Genomic DNA, 24,056 nt, shown 5'->3' on the forward strand with positions numbered 1-24,056 from the left:
TAAAAATACTAATAGTATGTAAGTTTTGTAAAGTTATATAAATAAATTTTTTTTAATAATCTCTGTTCTTACATGTTTCCTGCAAATGCTCATTAAGAATGCAAGATGTACAAGACTTATGTTTAGAAATTGAAATGTTTGGCAATAAAGAAGTTAAAATTTTATTCATGGAAATATTTACAATAAATAAGGAAAAATACAGTTTGTTAGCAAAATTATAATTTATTGTCTCATTTTCTTTGAAGAATTATTATGTAACAATAGACTACATTTATATATATTACGGTAGATACTTTCAGTATGATTTTATATACAGGGAGCAATATTATCAACTGCAACATCGATCCTAATTGAGATGTTCTAATTAGGATGCTACTGGCATTATTCACACGAATACCGCAATCGCGTAACAAAGGCAGGCCGAAAAATTTTTTATTGCACCCTGTATATAACGCAATATACATATTACAGTATTATGTAACTAACGTTTGCATGAACATCCAAAAGCGTTCATTCGATGTCGGAGTGTATGATTAAAGTATTAGAATATAATATACAAGTATATGCATAGATTTTTTTCTGTACATGATCATTTACAGTATGTTTACAACAGTAATAGAATCGTAGAAAATTCCACGACAGCTATGATATAGTATCTTGGTATCTCTCATTTTTCAAATAATATCTGAAGGCAATCTGTAGAATTTCGTTCAATGACATTTCTTCTTTCATTATGCGCAACAATTGATTTATGCAAAGAATAGATTAACGAAATATTAAATATCATTATCAATGCACATACTGCAGAGTATGTATGTTACGTATGAAGATCTTTGAAAACTAAAACAGTTTGTATAAATTAGACAATATTTCTTGACAGAATAAATAGAAAAAAAAACTAAATAAAAAGAACTATAGAGAAAAATTAGATCACAATGATGTAGTTTCTTTGTATAATATTAATAATTCTATTGCGTAAATGTTCTATTTTTATCATATAAATTAATAAAATAAATACATGTAAAGAAAGTGTTAAATTGATAATGAATTATATGATAAATATTTATATTGATATAAAATATTTCGTACGCATATAATATAATTTAATGATTTAGGAAGATTAAGATCAACTGTTTTAATAGTTTGAAAATGTAATAAAACACTTGCTTTTTATGTTATAAATATTGCACTTTTTAACTGATATTAGGAATTATAATCTAATTGCGCAGATATATATATCTTGGTGGCCGAATACTTGTTATTATTATCAAATTGTACGTTTTACTTTCATAAGATCTCGAATATAGAGAATATCAGAGAACACTGTTTTATTTTATACACGGGTTTTTCATAATCTATTCGATATAAATTTTATATATGTAGCAACACACATTTCTTTTACTTTCGCCATTCTTATTCCTATTGCAATTCTTTCTCATATATAACTTTCTTTGTTTATATATCACGCAGACTGATTAAAAATCTTAAAAAAAAAAACACATACGTTCGATGATGCTTTCTTAGTTATACTTATTTACCATTTATTTATCGATTCTTGATTACTCGCCTGCTACTCCTTTGCATTAAAATCACAATTAAGCACCTACGATATATACGATAATAAATGATAAGTATTCATCATGGTATGAGTGCAATCTAGATTCGAAGAATCAGCAGTTCATCAATCCTCTATTTGATTGTTGATTGTATATGTTTTGTTGTCTTGTTTTTCAGAGATTAATAGTCACTGGAGGATAATGTGTTCGTAACTTATTAGTATTATAAATATATATATATATATATATATATATATACATATATAAATGTGCATTATCTTTCCAACATGTAAAAACGATGCTTATAATATTGATAGAAAAGTTTCTTCAACAAAATGGCTTTGGTTTATGACGAAAATTTATTGTCTTTTCGATAACATGGGGTGAATATGTAACAGAGTCTTATTAAAGCTTTGATTACACTCATACGCCGGTGAATAACATTTATTCTCTATACGACGTGAATTTTATCATATTATAAATATGAATAAATCAGCACAATGGCAGTGAAAAATTATAACTATATACTTTATCATCAACACATCTTCCTTTCATATCAGTCGCCGTATCAGCTGCTTACAAACATCCAGCTGATTCACAAAAATAAGATAGCGCAAAACTTGATAACAATAAACAGAATAAGAAAAAACAAAAAGACGTGAGAATTGAGAAGTTTAATCGCTATGTCCTTTTTTATTTATATCGTAATCAATAATAAATTATAATTCTAAATAATGCATAAATCTTCTGCCACTTTTAAAATAATAATTCGATTATTTGCGAATTGAATTGTATCTACCTTTTTTGTACAAATAAAGTAGTATAAAACTTTATAGTTATTTTAATTATAAAATATTGATAGCAATATATTAGTGCATGTAGACTCTGTATATTTATGGATATAAAATTTTCTCGCTCATTTAGCAATAGTTACTTTCTTTTCACATGTTATGTCTCAAGTTCCCCGTTCATGACAAACTATAAAAGAAATACATATATTTTAAATATGTGTTACTTTTCGATTTTTGCGTGTATATGCAGAATGTTCCGTCAAATCAAATTACTGCAATCGAAAAGTAGCTTTATTTTATACAATGTTCCGACAACGTTTGATTAGCTGTGATAACAGGTTTGCTTTTGATCCTTTATACTTCTAATGTCCTCCTCAAAATTATGTATGAAAAATTTAATGTATATATTTGGCTTTTAACACATTCACATTAGTGGCATTACCGCTCAACAATGGTACGAATTCGCGGTGTGTTCCTCATGCAAATGCAGATCTTCTCTTCAGTATCTCCTGAAGTCACCACTTGTAAGAAGTCTATCAGTTCGATCACTACAAAATAAAAACAATATACAAGATTGATAGATATTTATAGTATAACAAATTTATTTATTTATATTTTTATAATAAATAAAATTAACGACTTTTTAATGAAGTTATTAAAGTTAATTAATGTTGACAAAACTTTGATAAAATTATCACGGTTAAAATGTTCCAAAGTAAAATTCAAAAAAATTGAAATTTCATCAAAATTTTATGAAATTCTTTTCATCAAAGTTGATATCTATGACGGAAGAAAGAAAGCTGGAGAAAAAACGTACCGTAAATTCGTCGTGCTACTTCCGACGTCAGTGTTAAGCATTAAATAATTTACAAATTTATAAACTGTACATATTATACCGCAGAAATACACACCCTTCAAAGTACTGTACATTCGCAACTTCGATTTGATAATAATAGGTAATTTGGTCTAAAGGGATATGTGTATTTCCGACAAGTTTAAGATCGATAATGTTCTATTCATTTAGCTTAATAAGCTATTGAAAATGTTAACTGCGTCTACGCATAACAGCGTGAAAAGTACACTTTGTTCCTTAATATCCCTAGTCAAAGCAATGAGATTTTGAAGTATAATTAACAACGAGTAACTTGTCATGTCATACGCGGCGAGATTAGATGCGGGTTTCGGATGAATAATGTTCACCGGCGGCGGCGGTACAAACGCATCAAATCCGTCTGCATCCGCATCCGTGAATACTAGTGAAGATGGTATCCACCTTACTCTGAGCAGCATGCCAAATAATATCCAACGAAATTATTCATTATTTCATACATTATCTTACTGCATATAATTATTTCAACAATCAATATTGTTATAATTTCTACAATTTATTATATTACCGGCTCTCAAAGTAATTAAAGATCAAATTTTATTAATATAATCTAAAGCACTAAATTTACTGACAAAAATCTAATGATCTAAGTAAAAAGAAATGACTTCGATTTTTACTAAAGACAAAAAAAAACAATTTAATGTAAAAAATACTGCGAAAAATTACGGACTTAAGGAAAAGATTTTTTAAGATTTTTCGTGTTTACCTAGTGCACGGCGAGACGTTTACACCTTTAATTGCCTTCTCGCCAATATCGATGGCTCCTGAGTCTTGTACCTCTAGCGTATAAATACAACCAGAGAATCCGTCGTGGTATCTGCCATAAGTCATCGCGTAGTCCGGTAAACCGCCTAAGTAAACGTTACCCCTCGCGTTCAGGGTTTGCTGAAGTCCATCGCTGATCCCGCTCTCAGTATGCTCGCCGTTCAGTTCGATACTGCCATCGCTTCCTTGACGTTTTAGGATTATTCTGTGTCGTTCCCCATCATCGACCCGTTGGGCGGTGACACGAATCACAGCGGGACCGGAGCCCAAATTGTATTGATATTCTACATATCTATATCAATAACAAGAAAACAAAAACAAGATAATAAGAAAAAGTAAAATAATTTTTATTCAAAGATTCATCAATATCTTAAGATTAAAACGACAGTTTCGTTTTACATTGCAATGTATATTGTTTACCCATCTACTACAGCAACAGCAATGTAATCATCGGGAGTTAGATCATTCTGCGTTTGTCCGTGCCACATGATCAATCCATGACTCTTATTAGTGCTAATCTCGAGACCTAAAACCTCACGCTCTTCTTCGTGCATCATGATAGATCTGTCTAGTTCCAGCCAACCGTCTCCTCTGAAGGCAACGTCGTATGTAATCTCTGCCGCTACAAACATATAATTATTTTATTTTAATTATTTAATTTATTAATTTATACTTTTAAAAATTGTATTATGTATCTTTAATATATAATTAGGTTAGTAATATATTATTTTAACGATTTTTTAAAATTATTACAGCTTTTTGTAACATACCTAAACATTCATACAAATGTCACGAGAAATAATTTTCGCCTTTTCTTTAAAAATTTATGAAATTCTTTCTCATTGCTGATTGTAATTTACGCATAAATACAGCACACTTCATGTACTCACTCTTTTCACAATTCTGCCCATTGTAACCAAGACGACAATCGCATTTGTAGGAATCGTGAAGATCCGTACAAGAGCCTCCATTTCTACACGGAGTGAGAAATTCGCATTGCTTTAGCATCTTTTCGCAATTTCTGCCTGCATATCCATATTCGCATATACACGAATAGTCATCGCTTAGACTTTGACATTGGCCGTGAATGCAGGAGTTCAATGCGCAATGATCGTACGACGTTGTTGGCGGCTGCGTGGCCGGAGTGGTGATAGTTGTATGGATCATCGTCTGATTCGGATGAGGCTCCGAACAGTCCTCGATATTGGCCGCGTCGATTGATGACTTCACTATGTCTATATTGACTGATGAAACTTCCAGCTGTAATATGTATTCATTAAATAAAATTTTGCTTTCTTCATTGCAATAAAGTTATTAAATTTTTTATATTTTTAATCACCTTAACCCACTATTTTTTATAAATGACTTTTTCAAGATTTCACTGAAACTTCTCTGTAATTTTTTTCAGAAAAAATTGTTTTCCGAGCTTTTTATATAATTTTTCAGAATTCGTCAGAATTTTTCAGAATTTAATTTCTGTATAATTTTATAACTTTTTATAAAATTCCGTAGTATTTTTGAAGATTATTCTAAGCCATATAAAAATTATTAGAAAATTTTTCAGTGCTTTTATTAATTCAGTTATTAAAGTAACATATTAAATACCAAATATTAAACTGAAAAAGATTCATTTTGTTTACGCTCTTAATAGAGAACTACACATCTAGATTTTACAAAAAAATTTCTTATCAAATATTAATGCTATATAAAATTAATTTCAAAGTCTTGTATACCACTGTTTTGTATATTAATAATTTTGCTTACTTCGCTTATGCATCCACGAAAGCCACGATCGACGCTGATGTTTCGATTAATCGTGATTCTTCTGCGATCTACCCCTCCAATGTAAAGAGGTGTATTTAGATTCATGGTTCTCGCAGCTCCGCGCGATTTGCCCTCCACGAATGGCTCGCCGTTCACCGACAATTTCACATCCTTAAAATCTCGATTCACTGTCACGTACGTCCATACACCGGATTGGATGGCGTGAGGTGATCTTATTATCGTCATTCCAGAACCGATGTCGAAGCGAAACTCAACGTGCTTGTTCTTTAATACGAGCGCTGCAAAATCTCCAAGGCCTTCGTCACTTTGCGAACAATACATCAAGATCCCGTCCCCGGCGTCCGCAGGATTAAAACTCATGGTTACGGTAAGCCTAAAATTAGGTATAAAACAAGTAAGAAAAACTTATTATTGTATATTTTCAAAGAAGAAGCAACATATGTCATTTGTTAATTAAACTCAATTTGCACACTGTCACTTTACTTTTTTTATGCGTAAAATATTTAAATGAATGTCTCATTATTCTTTGTTTCACTGCTATTTATAGAAGTTTAAAATTAGTTTCATGATAAGCTAATCTGTTACGATTTGCACAAAAAACTCGTGTAGAAAAATTGGGAGAAACATAGACAAAAAAGAATTTGTATACACACATGTACATAAAAATATACAAAAGCTGGTTCAAGCAACACTATCAAAACAGATATATGAATAATGTTTTTGTCTTAAAAACTTACCTCTTCGTCTTAAATTCTTTTAACATTTTACGTCACATGCAAGGTGATGAAATCGAACAAAACGCTAACTTAAATTAGAATGTATAACTTATTATATTAATTTCCATTTATTTGTTTTAAAAATATTTATTCGTATAGCATAATTTCGCTGAGTATATATATATATATAAACGATCATTCATACGTGAACATCTCTTCTTTTAATTATTTATATATATTTATAGATTCTTAGATATATATATAAGTACAAACATTTTACATATGCTGTCATATATAACTGTCATATACACGTATGTGAATGCTACGACTTTGACGTTTTCTAAGCTTGAGTAGAGACTATCTGTTAAATGCGAGACTGATTTGGCAGTGACTTCACGTATTTACTTTTAATAATTAATAATGACTAAAGTGACGCGTTAAGTGTATTAATTAAGAAGCTGTACAAAACATATTAATTACTAATTCATAAATTGATTGTTGTTCTAACATTACAGCACCATGACGTTCGTACAAGGAACTACGCACTATGCAGGTTCATTGCAAAATACCTGTTAAAACTCATTGCTTATTCTTTTTTTCCCTTTAACTGTCGCTACACGCATACCAAACAAAGGATAAAAGGCAGTGAAAAATAAGTCATATTCGATTAATTTCTTCGGATACAGGCATAAATGTTAAAATTTTAAGTAGCTCATAATGTTTTGTGATTTATTAAATCTACTATGGGAGAAGTTTATTATTGCTGTGACTGGATAAGTAATGATTTTCTAAGTGCGTAAAATTGGTGCTAGGTCTAGCTAATGTTTTTTTGTGTGGTGCAAATTATTGTGGTGATGTGGCCTTGATCGTGGTTTCCTAACTTGTGCGTTGCGTAATCGTGATCGACTGTGTGTAGTGCTCGAACTCTCTCTTTCCCTGAAAATAATTTTAGTAATTAGGATGCTTGAGGATATTCATATGCACTGACAATGAGATTAATACCTATATTCCAATTATAGTTCTGTTAGTTCGTCAAAGGCGTAAAGATTCTTTTATAATATTTATCTTTTTGTATTTATAACAATTCTCCATCTAGATAGAATTTTTCGTGCCCCAAAGATTTTAGAAGAACAATTTTACAGAATTTATTAATATTTATTTATATAACTGTACAATTATTATTAATTATATTCAGGATCTATATCTTACCAATTACATAATATTTTAAAGAATATGTACCTCTTTTATTTCATTTATTTTTCACACGTGAAAATCTATGTACAAATAATTAACTTAAGAGAACTCAATTTATCTCTTTTATTTCATTTATTTTTCACAGGTGAAAATCTATGTACAAATAATTAACTTAAGAAAACTTAATTTAAAATAAATAAGTGAGATGCAATCACTAACAATACGTTTATCCTGTGCGCTTGTAACATCGACTAAGTGCAATTCATTTCATTAAGAAATAGTTCATGCACGTGCGTTCAATCGAGTGGCGATAATACTCACCATCTGAGAGCTTTTGGAGTCTCGTGAGCAATAAAAGCTTTATCATCATAGAAAGCCGGGTCGTGAATGTCCATCGAATATTCGCATCTTGATCCTGTCTTTCCAATCGGACAGTAACAATCGAAGCCGATCTCTTTGTCGACGCATTTACCTTCTCCGCATGCACCTAACGTTATTCAATCTATTTAGTATGAGTCTCATTGCTCAAAGACTTTAAATTAGAGCAATAAAGTAGTAAGACATTTTATTTTTAGTAATAGCTACACATATTATGCATATAATTCTTAAGATTAATCAAAAGTATAAATTTTCACATTTTTAAATAATTATAATTAAAATATAATTAGTACGAGTCATTTTGTACCTGGATAACAGGATTGCCCGACGTTGTCACAATGCTTGCCGCTAAAACCGGCTCGACAGAGGCACGTGTAACCATTCTTCGTGGCCGCTTCCTGACACACACCACCATTGTTACACGGATTCTCAGCGCAGGTTTCACAAGTTGTGATACCCACGCTTTCAGTTTGATCGCTCATCAGATCAACCTGCTTCTCCCCAAGAACTAATCGGCTAATGCATCCGACGAAACCTGTGTTCGCCTCGGCCTGTTTGTTGATTCTGTTGTAGCTAGGTACTCCGCCGATGTAAAGTGGTTCTTTGAGATCTAGACCTTGGCGTCTGCCCAAAGCGATCATCTTGTAAGGACCATCACCATCCACCAGCATCGTTCCCTCCCTTCGATTGCGTTGAAGCTTGATGGTGTGCCATTCGCTCAGAGTAACAGGCTTATCCGCACGAATAACGGCTGGTCCAGAACCAAGATTGAATCTATTGAGAAATTCATTATATTAATATGTGCGTTTAGAAACTTATTCACTTATCACTAAAAAATTTCATGCTCAATTTAAAAATAATTTCAATGTTTAATTTGAAAAACAATAATGGTGGCAAGTGCTTAATTTTCAATGTATAAAATATGTATGTTGAAAATTATTTTTTAATCACATAATTCTTTAAGTAACTATAAATAAAGTTGACTTTATACTCGACAAGTGAAATAACAGCTCATGACGCGTTTCGCACATATTTAACGAGATTTTTTTATTTACTTGAATTGCGGGTATCCATTATTTAAAGATAAAACGATAAAGTCGCCGTTGCCTTCAGGAGACTCGTCATTATATAATAGAATGCCATCGTAACTTTCCGGTTTGAAAGAGATTTCTATGTTAAATTTGAGGTAGGAGTCTGGTAGAGGCGGGAAGGCGATATAGCTTTCGGGCGCTTGACTAAAATTAGGCACAACTCCTGTTACAACCAGCACCGTAGGTACTTCGACTCGCGATTCTCCATTACTTCCAACACAAACGTATGTTCCAGCGTCTTCAGCCTTTACGTTAGTCAACTTTAATTTATTCTGTAAAATAAAAAATACATATCAAATTATCGAATAGTACGAGACATTTTATCAACGTAACAATTATCATTAATATGCGAGAGTCTTCTAATTAGAGTAAACTATATTATACATATTTTATGTACTTCATAAGTTTGGCTATCGCGTGGTAGAAGTCCACCAAGTTTATTCCATTGGTATTGTATTGGCGGCTCGAGATCTAGACGACAATCCATTTCCAGACTTGATCCATACGGTGCAAATTTGGTCTCGATCGCTGGTTCATCGAGAATTCCGCCTGGAAAATCATGAATGTTTCATTTACAGTCATTTTCACAATGATATTAATTGTTCGTTGTTTCATACTTACGTAAAACGTATGCAATTTAAGTAAGCATGACAAAAACAGATGTTTATTAACAGAGATATGAAAGAATATTTTATCAAATATTATCATTCATCTGTCGATTTATGCGGTACTTTTTATACGCGCTCTTTTTCATATCAGAAAATATATCTTACCGTGCACGATCAGATTGAAGTCCTTTTCGAGTATACCTTCGGGCGTGTCCATTACTATGCACCTGTAGGGTCCGCTATCGCTAACGGCTACATTAGTCAGTCTCAAGACATTGCCGTACTCTTGAGCGTTTGCTGGTAGACTCGCGTGATTCGGTCTCGTCCAACGATAACGTGGACTACGCGTCATCCCAGTGTGTATCATGTATGTGCAGTGTATATCAACTGTATCACCGATGTTTACCGGATCTTGAGACACCTCGACGCTCACTGAAGGTACCGCAGCAGCTAAAATCGAAGTATACATATTAGCTATACATTAGGATCAAGAAAGTGTAGAATTAGAAAAATGTATATCCTGTTTTGCATATCGCCATATATATCACGAAGAAGATACTATAGTCTCGATCATTTTCTAAAACAAACTATGAGAGTCGATTGCAAAGTTTTATTCGATGTGTCCATAAACTCGATCTTTATGTCATTTTAAAATTCACCATGAAAAATTATGTAAGTAGAAAAATAAGACCACGGAAAAAATATAGAAAAAACGTAGAAAAAAATTATTTCTCGTTGAAATCATATTAGCAATTGATGGCAAAAGATTTTAGAGATTCACTTGAAATAAAAATTTTAACAAAAAATAACGTTGGACTAAGTCTAAAGTGTATATATATATATATATATATATATATATATATATAATTTATTTATTTATTTATATATGTATAATGTATAGATTTACACACGTATTGTATTTGCTGCTGATAAGAAGGATGGGATACGGGTGGCGTGCACTTCTTTTGCACTATATTTTGCTTAGAAAAATATTTTATTTTATGAGAAAATAAAACTGGTCGGAAACTCGTAACATTGTAGAATCTTTTTCGGCTAGAAATTTATTTTAATCCGTATCCTTTCCTCATAAGGTTCGTACAGTAAGCGAGAAAGGGACAGTTCACTACGAGTAGAACTACGGGACGTCACACGATACACATATATCTCAAAACAAACCGCGTCGTCTTTGAAGATATTGGCGATAGCGCGCGTTGCGGCAGAAGCGTTCGTCAGTACCGTCGCTGCACTGAACATAGCCATCGCAAAAGTATTCCATCGGAATGCATTGTAGGCTTCTGCATTGATACTCCCAGTGCCTGCACTGCGATCGGTACACTGGCATGCAATCCGCAAGCAAATTAACTACTAAATCATAACGCGAGCCTTGTAAAAAAACCTAAACTTGTGGAAACGTTTATGGAACCACGCTTGTAATATATATATGTATATATGATCATTAACAGGCCAAACGATACAAAAATTCAAGAGACATCTAAAAGATTTTAGGGCATTTCTAGAATTTTAAGGCCTCCGTGATGTCTTTTGCTCTTTGTATTGTCTGAGAGTAATCTGTTACACGTTTGTTAGTAATATGAATGATGCATTGGATTAGTACAAAATAATAGATTTAATAAAAATCTATTATTTTAATAAAAAATTTTGTTAAAAATTGTAAATTGTTATTATTTATATATGTGTATTATTATTAATCATTTAAATTTTTTATAAATAATTATTTCTTTTCCATTAAGACAAACGTGGAATTGATAGTTTTATGTCGGCTGCGTTTCTCAAAGGAGAAGTTGAAATCTCTTCAGATGGACTAGTCTATAATGTTCTGTGAAAACTCACTCAGCAAACAAAATATTTCGTAAAAAAGCAGTTTAGGATTTCATCCTTTCGAGATTACAAGTCAAAATAATGGTAATATTTCTCATTGTGCAGAGAATCAATAGCATCCCGAAAGGATCAAAGGCAAAAATTAAAATCATTTAACAGGCGAAACATCCTTCAGCGTGTACTGCGATTCAGTAAATGCATTCAGATAAAAGCAAAAAATCTATGAAATGATGCTGAAACGACAGGGCTTAACGAAATAATGTCTTTACCAGAAACTTACCAGAAACGTTGAAATTAATATAATCACTGGATACACCGCGACTGGTCTGAATCTGACATATGTATCTTCCACTGTCTTCCGGCTTCACTTGTATCAACTCTAAGTAATCTTCTCCGATTCGCGCGTTGGCCGGCAAAGGTTGCCCCTCTCGACTCCAATGGATCAAAGCACGTTCGCGTGTCTCGCAACGTAAGCGTACAGAATTACCGACATGGGTTATCACGTCTCCTTGCTCGGCGCGAATTCTTGGATTTTCATAAGAATGTTCTATAAATCGTTAATATCGATTTGACTCATTATTTTTCGAGTAATTCTTAAATATTTAATAGCATTTTATGCAAATATTTTTTTCTGTTTTAGTAAATACTTAAACATCACATTGTGTCTTTGTATCAGAAACTCATTTTTTATTTACAAAATGTCCCATATAGAAAGAACACACATTTGTCTAATATATAATTACGATTATATATAGTCTCCTTAAAAATTTTTTTTTAGTATTGAGAATGGTTTCTTTTTAAATATATTTAAGAGAAAAATTTTATATATATTGTAAGCTAAAAATTTTAATTGATTATCAACGAACCATTAACTAAAACTTCTGCTACCGCTTCCGCTGTTCCTGCTGAATTGATCGCTTTACACACATATTTGCCAGCGTCGGAATAGGTAATGCCATGGAATTGCAAGGTGCCACCGCTATGCGATACAGAATACGGTAATGGACGTCCTATAGCTTCCCACTCAATATGTAGGGGTTCGTCTCCTGTGGCAGTGCAAATTATGGATGGATTTTCTCCAGGTCCCACTGTCTGACGTGTGGGATTTAATTCAATTCTTGGCGGAGCTAGAAAAAATCGAACAAAAAAAAATTAATTAACTTCTGTGCACAGTTTCTGTTAAGAAAATTATTTTAAAAAAATTTGATTAAACATTTTTTAATCTCGTTTTTTTATTATTAATTTAATGCATATCTCATATACAATCACTCACATATAACTTCAAGATGAGATTTCGCCCGGAAGAGCACGGTGCCAGCAGGATCCAAGCCCAAGCAAATGTATTCTCCAGCCGCGTTTCTATCAACAGTCGGAATACTTAACACTCCATTGTGTACTGTGCTACCTTCCGGAAGGGAACGATGATCGCTTCTCTTCCAATCCAGATAGATATGGTTTCCATCCGGTCCAAAGACCTGACAACGCATTTCTACCTTTCCTCCGTTCGGGATTCTTAAATAATCTTTGGGGATCAATACTCCACCTTCTGTCTCCTTCGAGTCCCCCTGTAAATCACTTTTCGTTAAAACATATCATTATGCATTAGATCTGTGATGACAGAAATGTAATACACACAGAATCATCAGGTCGCTGTCGAACGTCCACGCACGGAATATCACCTCTGTCGCCAGTGCAAGGCACGTAATCGTCTTCCTCGATACGTATCTGGATACGCTCTTCGGCTATTCCTACGGCATTCGTGGCTTGGCAGGTGTAGGATCCTTCGTCATCAGGTGAAACAGCGAATATTTCGTAAACAGCGCTTGATGGAGTAGCTAATTTACTAAACATGTCACTAAAAATCATGATAAAAAATGACATGAAATTATTATATAATGATTAGAATTCTTAAAATCAAATCGTAATTTAAGCTTAATTTTTAAATGTATGGACTTATAACTTAAAGATTTAGCCTTTTAAACATTAATTTTAAACATTATTTTAAATCTGCTACAATTGTTACAGTATCGCAAATTAAGAACATTTGTAGAGTCTAGTTTATAATAAAATCAACTTACTGTCTAGTTATTCCGTGCACGTGTCTGCTCCAAGCTATGTTAGGTTGCGGATAACCGGTCGCGCTACACGTTAAACGAACTCGACTTCCGCGTTTCACTTGTAAGATGCCATGCTGCGGAGTGACGGTGATCACAGGCATGGACTGTACTTCGATGTGGGCGATGACTGATGTTGAGCCAACTTCGTTTGACGCAGAACAAATGTAGGTACCACCATCACTCGTTGTGATGTTTGATAGTCTGAGGAGTCCGCCAGGAAGCTGTTCGATGTTGGAGGCAAATGGTCGATGATCTTGGCGAGACCAGTGCAATTCGGGCACCGGAAAACCGGCTTTCACGCGACACTGAAGATCGGCAGAACCACCGAGGATGACTGATTGTGTGTCTTGTGGGTATAGTTCTAAAAGTGGAGCTTCGCGAGCTGTAACAAACAGATGATTCGCTTTTACAAAATTAAGAGTAGCAAATAATTAAAATAAAAATACATATTTTATATATTTATCATTATTAGATACGCATTCATTTTCAGTTTATATTAAGTTTAATTTTTCGTGTAATTTTGAGAATATTTATTTTTGAATATTGTTAAGCATTTTTTTTGCATCCAAAAATATATTTTATAATGTATAGAACATGCAGAAACAAATTTTTTTCAAGTTCTACGAGCTTACGTTCAACTTCGATGATGGCACTGGCCTCGTAACTTCCCGTGGGGCTGGTAACATGGCAAATGTACACTCCTCGATCAGAGACTTGAGCGTTAATAATCCTGAGCGTATCTCCTACTTGTTGAACACGCGAACTCATCGTTTCCGTGTACTTGCTCCATTTCACTTGTATACCTGGCTCTCCGGTGGTAATGCAACGCACCTCGGCCACTGTGCCCTGCGACACTTCCTGCCGTTCTGGTCTGACCTTGACCGTTGGTGGCTCCCTGCGGGACACTATCGTAATTCTGGCAGTAGTGCTCGTCTCCGTTCCTCGAACACTCGTCGCGGTGCACACGTATATACCGGAATCGCTGGGAGTAGGATTGGTGATCGTCAAGATACCGTCGCGTTGACTAGCGGTATAAGGCAATGGTAATCCGCCGGATCTCGTCCACGTGACATTCGCATGTTGCGACGGTGTGCAAATCAATCTGACGACATCTCCGCTGGTTCCAGACCACTCGGACGGAGTTACAGTCGGCGGTAACCCTTGAGGTGGCGGCTTGTCAGGATTATCTGCAACACAGAATGTAGTATTCGATAATAATGTGCATATATGAGTCTTAAGATTAACATTAAACGATAATTATTATATAATTTAATATAGTTTGAGATATAATCTCGTGATATTCGAAATATTTTAACCTCTACCTTGAACATATAAGATGGTTGTCTTCTCGTCTATGCCAACGTTGTTCCTAGCGATGCATTTATACTCTGCTGCGTCGTTCTTTGATGCGGCTGGAAGGCTCCACACGCCGTTGTAGAACGTCGCCTCTGGACTCATGCTTCCGTGAACACGTAACCAATCCAATTGAGGTGGTGGATTACCAGTGGCTTCACAGCGGAACTCAACCGGTTCGCCTTCCCTCACTTGCTGATATGATGGATTTATAACAACTCTAGGCTCCACTGGATTGGCTCCTTAAAAAAGACGTATAAAGTTACAATCCGTTTCGCGAACAATGTGACACGGTTATAATTTGTACCTGGTATCTCCAACAAGTGTTTTGGAAACGCTGCATTCAATAATACAAAGTGTAAGATTTAGATAATATGTAACGTTGACATTTAGTGACCTATTCTTTACTCTAATTTGTTTCTCAAAACTTATAACGGCATAGAATATGAGAGATTTTAAAATTAATCAATGTTGTGTTTGTACCTCCAACAGTAAGCGTAACTTTCTTATATCCAATGTTTATTCCATCGCTAACTTGACAAACGTATATGCCGCTATCAGACACCTTCACATCTCTAATGACCAACAGTCCATTCGCGTCATCCACGCTTCTGTCAGATGGTAATTGACCACCTTCTTTCTCCCACCTAATATGCACCGAGTCCTATTTTCAATCATAAAAAAAGATCACAATTACACTCATAAGATTTTACAAAATAAAAGACGATAAAGAACTTACGCTATCTTTAGATCTAGCTGTGCAATGATATCGAATGGTATTTCCAGTGTGAACAATCTGGAATTCCGGTTCCTGTATGTAAATTGTAATCCTTGGTGGAAGTATTGGGCCAGACGTAGTAGTCGTTGGTTCTCCAACTGTGAAGAAAATAAAAGAAAAATTAATTTGTAAACAAACGCGATATTTTTCTTGTACAATCGTAAAATTGCAGTCTTAGCACGACTATGAAACGATATGACAAATAACAATAGAGACAAAATGGATGTTACTAAATCTTGCAATTCTGCAGAAACACTAAAATGAGAAAGCGACATTTGTCCGTAACACAGGAATGCAACCACCATCACATTTTGACGAGACATTACAATGACGGTTATTTCGAAGAATGAAACATTTGTATTAATTTCTACGATACATATATTTTACTCAACAGGATATCCGTGATATTGAATACTATGTACCAGAGAAAACCCAAGCTCTTTCGTAAATACTAATCCTGCAAAATATTACGAAACCATGATAAGGACTGTAACCCATGGAAAGTGCCTTCACCAGTTTTGGTGACAATCTACAATGATAATCTATGATAACCTAGTGACAACACATAGTTGCAAAATGACGATCCGAGCACTTTCCCTTGCCATGAATCACCGATGGACGGACAAAATGCGAAAGCTCTCGCTATATAGTCCGTCAAACCTGGCGTAATTGACGTCATAATCTTGATCAGTTCTTTGTCGCCATTCACAATGTGACACTCCACGTTGCAAGGGGTATTTTCCATGTGGATGAACGAAGTGCGGATAGCTCCATTTTTTGTCTTCATTATTGGGCCGACGATTTTGTCGATTTTCGCAGTTAAGGGAAATCCATCAAGCGGTGACAATTTAAAATAGATGTAAAACGTGTCTGGATAGTCATAGTTGCACGTAAATTGGGTCGTAGAGTATGGTTTGACTTCGGCATTCATGGGCATTAGGCTTACCATAAGCTCACCTGACCAACGTATCGTTATTACTTTTTGGACGAGTTTAAAAAAGATTTTTTTTTATATATAATGTAATTTAAAAAAAATCTTGCTGTCACGCTCATAAAAAAATACTTGAACATAGTAAATTAGTTCACTTGACCTCCTGAATGTTACTTTTATCAATAAAAGTGATTTAAGTACAATATATATATTCAACAATATATATTCAACATAAATATCATTTGGTCCAATTTGTCACTTACTCCTGTTTCAAATTATCTTCACAATTTTTTAAAAATAAAAATAACTGAAAATACACTATTATTCTGCACATGATGTTTTAAGTATAAATAAACACTATTGCTTACCTTCTTGACAATACTGCCCCGTGAAACCTGGCAAACAGTGGCACTTGATATGACCGGATCTGCTGATCTCGCAGCTCTCCTCGTTCTTGTTGCATGGACAGGGATTGCATGCGCCTAGATAACTGACGGTTCGATCGCTGGTGTCTCTATAATAACCGCGAGCACAGGTTTCGCAAGAGGTGCCCGTGTAACCGATAGGACAACGACAACCCTCGACCTGAATCGCTCGTCGGTTTCCGATCACATTCTCCACAGCCGTGTCCATACTGATATCGCTGATATACGTTGCGGTCATTCGCTCGCTATGGGATGCGCGGACTAGGATAGCCTCCAGATTGGACAGCACGATCATAAGATCCGTCCTGGAAGCGCTGCGCGGCCCTTCGGTGGTCAGTCGTCTCCATTCGTGTTCGTTCAATGGGACGGAGTAAGTCTGTGAAAGATTTACATATGTCGCCTTTATAATCGCAAAATATTTAAATTTTTGTTTACATTTTTATTTAGATTTAAAAAAAATAAGATAAATAATAAATAATAAATTAAATAATAAGTTTTAATTAAAAAAGACAAAGAAATTTTATTAGAAGAATTATGTGGTCAAAAAATATTTTGCAAGTGTATTAATAAACAATATTTGAGTTTAGGAATTTAATTATTCAATTTCTCATAAAATTATAAAAAAATATATAAAATATAATATTATGAAATATAATTTTAGACTGATTCTATTCTACATACCAAAGGAATCTCGGGTTGCAATTCCACCGGATTGGTCCAGAACAATGTGATGCCATTGCCAATCAGCAGAATGTCTTGATCCTTATAACTCTGAGCGCCAGGATACGCCGTAATATGCTGCGTCAGAGTCAAGTTCCCGCCGTAACTCTTCACTTTGTTACCAGTGAAAACACTCGGCAGCGACCAGAACAATCTGCGGTTTCTGTTGTCCGGATAGCGGTAGCCAATTTCATTCATTGCCACATTTAACTCGAAACCATCATCAATTATGTCGCGTCTAGTCCTATATAAGAGCATTAAATTAATCAATCCATATTTTTTACTTTATCTGTTACTTATAAAAAAAAGCTTTATTTGTTAGAAAAAACAAGGGAAAAAATAATAAAATTTTTATTTTATTTTAGATTTAATTGTATATACAGGGTGTCTCAAAACATGGGTCAACGCTCGTAAAAAGGTAGAAGGGATTGAGATAAACATAAAAAACATCCAATATTGCTTGGGTTAGATCTTGGATTAGGTCCACCAATAATCGAGGTATTAATTTTTCAAATTATGCGAATGAGAGCGCGCCGAGGAAAGAGTTCGATCCGCTCGAACCATAACATGGAAGAAAAAATCTATCGTGAATGTATGATAAGCTTTTATTAATTTACTATTCACAATTACGATAAAAATTAATTAGATTATTTGCAGATTCCATACGTTAATATCTCGATTATTGGTGAACCTAACCCAAGACAATATTGGACTTTTATGTTCATCTCGATCCTTCTACCTTTTTACGAGCGTTGATCCACATGTTTTGAGACCCTGTATAATTTTTTATATATATATTTAAATTAAATTAAAAAAAACGGCTTGTTGGAAAAATGCATGTACTTACGAGTCCGTGAGAGTGAAGCCGTGATGTGAGTCATATACCCACATCGGTATTTGCTGTACATACAATGTGCTCTCGTGACATTGATCAGTTACCCCGCTACAGTAACATTCGATGCATCCATCAATGTTCTCAGCGCGTAATCCGTATGTCGACGGACGGCATCGATTACATTCTGGGCCCTCGACATTTCTTTTACACTCACATCGGCCATCAACGCAATAAGTGCTGCGTGAGCCAGCCTCGTTACATCTGCATGGCTCGGGTTTCGTCGGTCTTCCGTATATACAATCATTCGACGTGCCTCGGGTAGCGTCTCCTTCATATCCTGATTCGCACAGTTCGCAGTACTCACCAGTGGTGTGATGAGCGCAATTCTGTCGATGAAAGATGTCAAATTTTCATATCAAATTTGAATACTTACTAAAGCATATATATTTTAATAAAATTTTAATTATTTTTAATTAAGTTTTTATATTTTATAATTCAATACAAAAAAAATAAAACTACACTTTGGAAAAATGCATTTAATTGAAACTATTTAAATTATTATTAAATAAAATTTATTTATATTCAAATTTATATTAAAATGTAACGTTATCGCTCCATTAAAATTTTTTCTTTACCTCACAGGTGCCAGTTTCAGGATCACACTGACTTGAGTGATTATTGCAGTTGCACGGCTCACAAATACCTAAGTAGAGACCTTCAATGGCTCGAGTGTAACCAACGTCGCAATCCTCGCATGAAAGTCCTCTGTAGCCGGCAGGGCAAGTACACTCTTCAACTTCAACCGCGCGATCTTTACCTGTGTTGTACTTCTCGGCGGTGTCCAAAGACACGAAAGAGAGACTAAAATATAATATCGCTTGATAAATCGTTGCAACATCTAAAATCTTGAAATTTCTTTTGAATTCTCCTTTTCTCTTTCTTCTTTTAGTTTTATTTTAATTTATTTTTATATAGTTATGTTTTAAATTGCATATTGAGTAAATTCGCAACTTTCTTATTAAGACATCAAAAATTCTCCGATATCTATTTAGAAATATGTTTATATTTCTTTAAAGAACTTATAAGATAATAGTTTTTTGTTTATTAATCGTCATTAAAAATGAGAGATTTTGTAATATCAGAAATATATAAAGTACTTACGCAGCTTCGTCTGTATGTGTAGTATAAGTGGCTTTAATTCTGATGGCTCGTACATCCGCTAGGGCCATTAGTAGATGCTCTCTGTCCGCTTGAGTTCCGTCATTACGTTGCCAATATTGCTCGAGCAACGGTACGGTGAACGATTGCTGGGAGTTAGGCTCGGGAGACTCGCGAGAATAGTAGAGCAAGTTAATGTCGTTGGCCTGTATGCATTTTAAGTCACTCTGTTATATCTCCATCGTCAAATACGCGGATTAAAACTTGCGAATGTGCACTCACACTGATGAGTTCGACGTCCGCGGCGTTGTTCCTTGAACTTTGACCGCCTGGAGAAGGCACGTATCTGACGGTATACTTGAGATTGCCGCCGTAAGATGTTATTTGATCTCCTAAGAAAATACTGGGCAATTGCCAGTAGTAGACATCATTGTTACCGCGATTGGGAAAGTCACTGTAGATTATTTCCCGGCTGATGGTGTTTAAATGAATTCCCTCAACAATTTCTGATGTGTCAGTGCTCTTGGATTCAATCAGGGAGAAGCCTCGAATCGAGTTGGTAAACGACACGCGAATCTGTGATGTGTAAATAATATTAATTAAAAATTTTTATTTTAATTAATAATTTATATTTTTATAAAAGTTATGCAAACTTAATTTCTTGTGATATAAAAGTTTTGTTGCAATTATCTGTTTGGTAAACAAACATAGAATCAGATGCGATATCTTTGTCGTACCTCGTTTCTGTACCAGTTAGAGGAAACGCATCTGTTGGTAATGCCCATGCAGAAACAAGATATGCATCCAAATTGATTTGTTGAGGCCAGACTATAGGTATTCGCCTTACATTGGTTGCAAGTGAGACCCGTCGCATATTGCTAAAAAAGGAAACGTTACATAACAGACGACGCTTTTCGATCGCGAAGTAGTACTTATTTTTATCATAAACATCGATCTACACATATACATATATATATGTACAGAATTGAATAAAAGAATAACATACTTACATTTTAAAAGTTAAAAAGAATCCATGAAAGATGGATGCAAAAACAACAGTAAAAATCGTTATGCAGTGTTCAGAAAATTGTGTAATTTCGCATAAATTTTTTGACGAAGAGATTTATTTATAGAAAATAATCTTTCTTTCAAAACTAGATTACTTGGTTGAAAAAAATATGCAATATCTAAGAAACTTTGTCTAAAATTGTGTATAAATTTCAACGGTGTTATTATTATCAACACGCTATACCTTGCAATGACATTTTCCAGTATGATCAGCGTTAGGACTAAGGCTTCCGTTTGGATCACATTGTTGAAGTGGAACGCACATATCTCCAGGAATAAGAGGATTCCCTTGGTAGCCATCGGCACACCGTTCACACCTGCGTCCAACATAACCAGGAGGACAGTCACACGTGGGTTGACCGTCAGAACCAAGATGGCATGTGCGGGCGAATCTATTTATAATATGATAAATTACGAAAGTGTCTTAAATTAAAATATCAGTAATGTAAATTTAATTTATTTGTGTCTTACTGGTTTGACGGGTTGGTAAGCGGGCAAGGACAGATTTGGCAAGGGATGTTCCTTGAGGGATCGCCATAGTATCCCGGAGGGCACGGTGGTTCATCCCTATAACATTGGCCAAGCCATGGTCCGCTTTCGCGTCTCAGGTAACCAGGTGCGCAATGTTCGCAAGATAGACCAGTGTATCCTTGAAGACAATGAAGATAAAGTAAGACGAAATTTTGCTATTCAAATATTTAATTAATTGTTGAAGAAGTGTGTACCGGTAGGACATTGACATTCTTCGACAAAAGATGCGGACCCTAGACCGGTATTTCGTGTGTCAGCGGTGTCCATAACAATGTTGGTGAGACGAACATCTAGTTGTGGTGAGTCGTCGTATTTCACTCTAAAATATATCAAAAGCATATTGTCATAACTATCTGGCGTTGGCCAGGATGGCATATTGAAAATTGTTCTAGCAACCTTCAATGATAAGATCTCGAGTTTAATGCCTACTTTATAAGAATGTTGTCAACATTCGCTAGTGTCATCATAATCTCCTCCCTGGAGGCCAGGACCTCGCTTCTTCCTTGCTGCTTGTACCAATCGCCATAGAAGAATCTGACAGATCTCTCATTTTCATAATCAGGCGTTGGCTCTTCACCTTTGTGCACCAAAATGTAATTGTTGCCACTGAGAATGATAGAAGGTGCGTGATTCGGCGTGCCATTACCGCTGTGACGGATCGAGTATTTCAGGTAGCCACCGTAGGACTTTAATTGACTACCGTGATAGTTCTCGGGCAGTGGGAAATAGGGAACGTTATAGACGTCGAGTTCGTTGCTGAAGGATTCCAACAGCTGAACTCCGTCCCGGCCAAGCGGTCGGATTTGGGATATCTGATTACTAACGTCGCCGTGAATTCTAATCGTCGGAGTGGTCTCGACTGATATGATTTTATGACGGTCGAACGGCGGCGGGATTTGATAAGTGAAGAGATCAGCACTGCGGCATTCGGTGGCGACGCCAAAACAGAAGCACGAGATACACTCCTCGGCTACCTTAGCCTCGGAATTGAACTTGCCCCGTGGGCAGATGTTGCCGCGTTCCTTTACGACAACGATGGCATCCGGCACGGCGAAGACGAAGCCTCCGACGTTCAATGCCTCGCACGAATACGCACCCTGGTCCTCCGGCTGTATGTCTGGACACGTTAGCGTGCCTGTTCCATTGGTGGACACGGTTGTGCACTTCGCGGGGATATGTCCCCAATTGAGACGCCAATTGATTTCCGGTATCGGAACACCGATCGCCGTGCAGGTGAGGACCAACATGTCGCCCGGTACAAGGACGACCATCGGCGGTGGAGGTTTCATGATGTAAACAGGAGCTAAAAAATGTAATAATAGTCACAATAAATAAACATGATATTTCATTGAATTATTAGTGAGATTACAGATTATAACAGATTAAAGTAGATTAGAAAATTTTCTTAAAATAAAAGATATACACGATAATAGTAAACTAACTATTCGACCGATAAATGTTTCCCCAGGTTCGAATGCTGGCTATTTTTATGAGATTATTTTTCGCAATAAATTATTTACAATTTGAGGGGGAGAGAGTGGCTAGGAAGAGAAAATCTTAAAGATGCTTCCGAGTATCTAGCTATAAGTAACTGTGTCATTGACAAAATTTTCGGCGCGCACAGTTTATATAGGTAAAGAATATTTAAATTAACAGAAAAATTATATTCAGCGATTTGCTGCAAATCGAAATAGATAATATTAATTTTATCTTTACGTTTAAAAGAGATATGTTTTAAATTTGACTTTCAAAACTTAACATGAAAATATATTAATAATATATATTAAAGTATAAAATATACGTCGCTTCTTAACACGTAGTAGAATAATCGATTACTTTGGAACATCGATTGTTTCGTGAAAGGTGTTATAAGTACTATCCATCGTTTGATTTATCCGATCACGAACAAAAATCAGCAACGAAATATTGATGCTTTACGCTCATGAAATTTCTATATCTCGATACTAACAGCATCCAACTTCGTCGCTGCCGTCCAAGCAGTCGCGCTCCATGTCGCAGTGGTAGCTCTTCGGGATACACTGTTTATTGCTGCTACAGGCGAACTCGTTGTAACGGCACGGTGATCCCGGGGGAGACGGCGCGCAGTTCTCCTCGTCGCTGTTGTCCGCGCAGTCCTTGTCGCCGTCGCAACGCCACAACTTGCTGACGCACTGCTTATTATTGCAGCGGAACTCGTTCGGCTCGCATCCGTGCGGACCTGTCGAAACGCGCGATGCGCGAAAACGCTCGGCGTAAAACTCTCGCCTATAAAGTATGGATACGCCAGGGTATACCCTAGCTTTTCGCAGATATCTATCATACTTACTGCATCGCATCTCGTCAGATCCATCGGTGCAGTCGAATTTACCGTCGCACACAAACGATTTAGGAATGCAATCGCCATTGCTGCAGGTAGCCTGATCGTATTGGCACACTTGCGGAGGTCGGGTAGTCGGCTGCTCAACTGCGTGATAATTAATTTAATATTGTAAATCTTCATTAAAGTAAATTTTATATTTGTCAGCAGC

The 24,056-nt window shown here is 35.4% G+C and overlaps 1 protein-coding gene across 4 annotated transcripts in view; it reads right to left on the reverse strand.

Annotated features, from left to right (window-relative positions):
• Positions 1 to 202: 202 nt before the first annotated feature.
• The window catches only part of LOC105837702 (basement membrane-specific heparan sulfate proteoglycan core protein), a 162,126-nt gene continuing 138,272 nt past the window's right edge, over positions 203 to 24,056 (reverse strand). For all 4 annotated transcript variants that reach the window (XM_036292343.1, XM_036292342.1, XM_036292345.1 and 1 more), the window contains 36 exons: positions 23,855 to 23,992; positions 23,498 to 23,746; positions 21,958 to 22,831; positions 21,723 to 21,847; positions 21,469 to 21,646; positions 21,182 to 21,389; positions 20,667 to 20,807; positions 20,212 to 20,505; positions 19,933 to 20,135; positions 19,407 to 19,632; positions 18,784 to 19,157; positions 17,898 to 18,180; positions 17,160 to 17,592; positions 16,521 to 16,817; positions 15,822 to 15,958; positions 15,566 to 15,746; positions 15,390 to 15,419; positions 15,052 to 15,324; positions 14,362 to 14,916; positions 13,691 to 14,111; positions 13,248 to 13,467; positions 12,886 to 13,177; positions 12,479 to 12,739; positions 11,893 to 12,159; positions 10,950 to 11,138; positions 9,939 to 10,223; positions 9,563 to 9,714; positions 9,130 to 9,437; positions 8,382 to 8,848; positions 8,018 to 8,183; positions 5,766 to 6,159; positions 4,892 to 5,261; positions 4,422 to 4,623; positions 3,943 to 4,293; positions 3,165 to 3,626; positions 203 to 2,895 (listed from right to left, as the gene is read on the reverse strand). In XM_036292343.1, the coding sequence (XP_036148236.1) occupies positions 3,368 to 3,626; positions 3,943 to 4,293; positions 4,422 to 4,623; positions 4,892 to 5,261; positions 5,766 to 6,159; positions 8,018 to 8,183; positions 8,382 to 8,848; positions 9,130 to 9,437; positions 9,563 to 9,714; positions 9,939 to 10,223; positions 10,950 to 11,138; positions 11,893 to 12,159; positions 12,479 to 12,739; positions 12,886 to 13,177; positions 13,248 to 13,467; positions 13,691 to 14,111; positions 14,362 to 14,916; positions 15,052 to 15,324; positions 15,390 to 15,419; positions 15,566 to 15,746; positions 15,822 to 15,958; positions 16,521 to 16,817; positions 17,160 to 17,592; positions 17,898 to 18,180; positions 18,784 to 19,157; positions 19,407 to 19,632; positions 19,933 to 20,135; positions 20,212 to 20,505; positions 20,667 to 20,807; positions 21,182 to 21,389; positions 21,469 to 21,646; positions 21,723 to 21,847; positions 21,958 to 22,831; positions 23,498 to 23,746; positions 23,855 to 23,992 (9,803 nt within the window). In that variant the 3' untranslated portion in view covers positions 203 to 2,895; positions 3,165 to 3,367. The remainder of the gene's footprint in view (positions 2,896 to 3,164; positions 3,627 to 3,942; positions 4,294 to 4,421; positions 4,624 to 4,891; positions 5,262 to 5,765; positions 6,160 to 8,017; positions 8,184 to 8,381; positions 8,849 to 9,129; positions 9,438 to 9,562; positions 9,715 to 9,938; positions 10,224 to 10,949; positions 11,139 to 11,892; positions 12,160 to 12,478; positions 12,740 to 12,885; positions 13,178 to 13,247; positions 13,468 to 13,690; positions 14,112 to 14,361; positions 14,917 to 15,051; positions 15,325 to 15,389; positions 15,420 to 15,565; positions 15,747 to 15,821; positions 15,959 to 16,520; positions 16,818 to 17,159; positions 17,593 to 17,897; positions 18,181 to 18,783; positions 19,158 to 19,406; positions 19,633 to 19,932; positions 20,136 to 20,211; positions 20,506 to 20,666; positions 20,808 to 21,181; positions 21,390 to 21,468; positions 21,647 to 21,722; positions 21,848 to 21,957; positions 22,832 to 23,497; positions 23,747 to 23,854; positions 23,993 to 24,056) is intronic.

This window comes from Monomorium pharaonis, chromosome 9 (genome assembly GCF_013373865.1).
Source record: "Monomorium pharaonis isolate MP-MQ-018 chromosome 9, ASM1337386v2, whole genome shotgun sequence".
Taxonomy (NCBI): domain Eukaryota; kingdom Metazoa; phylum Arthropoda; class Insecta; order Hymenoptera; family Formicidae; genus Monomorium; species Monomorium pharaonis.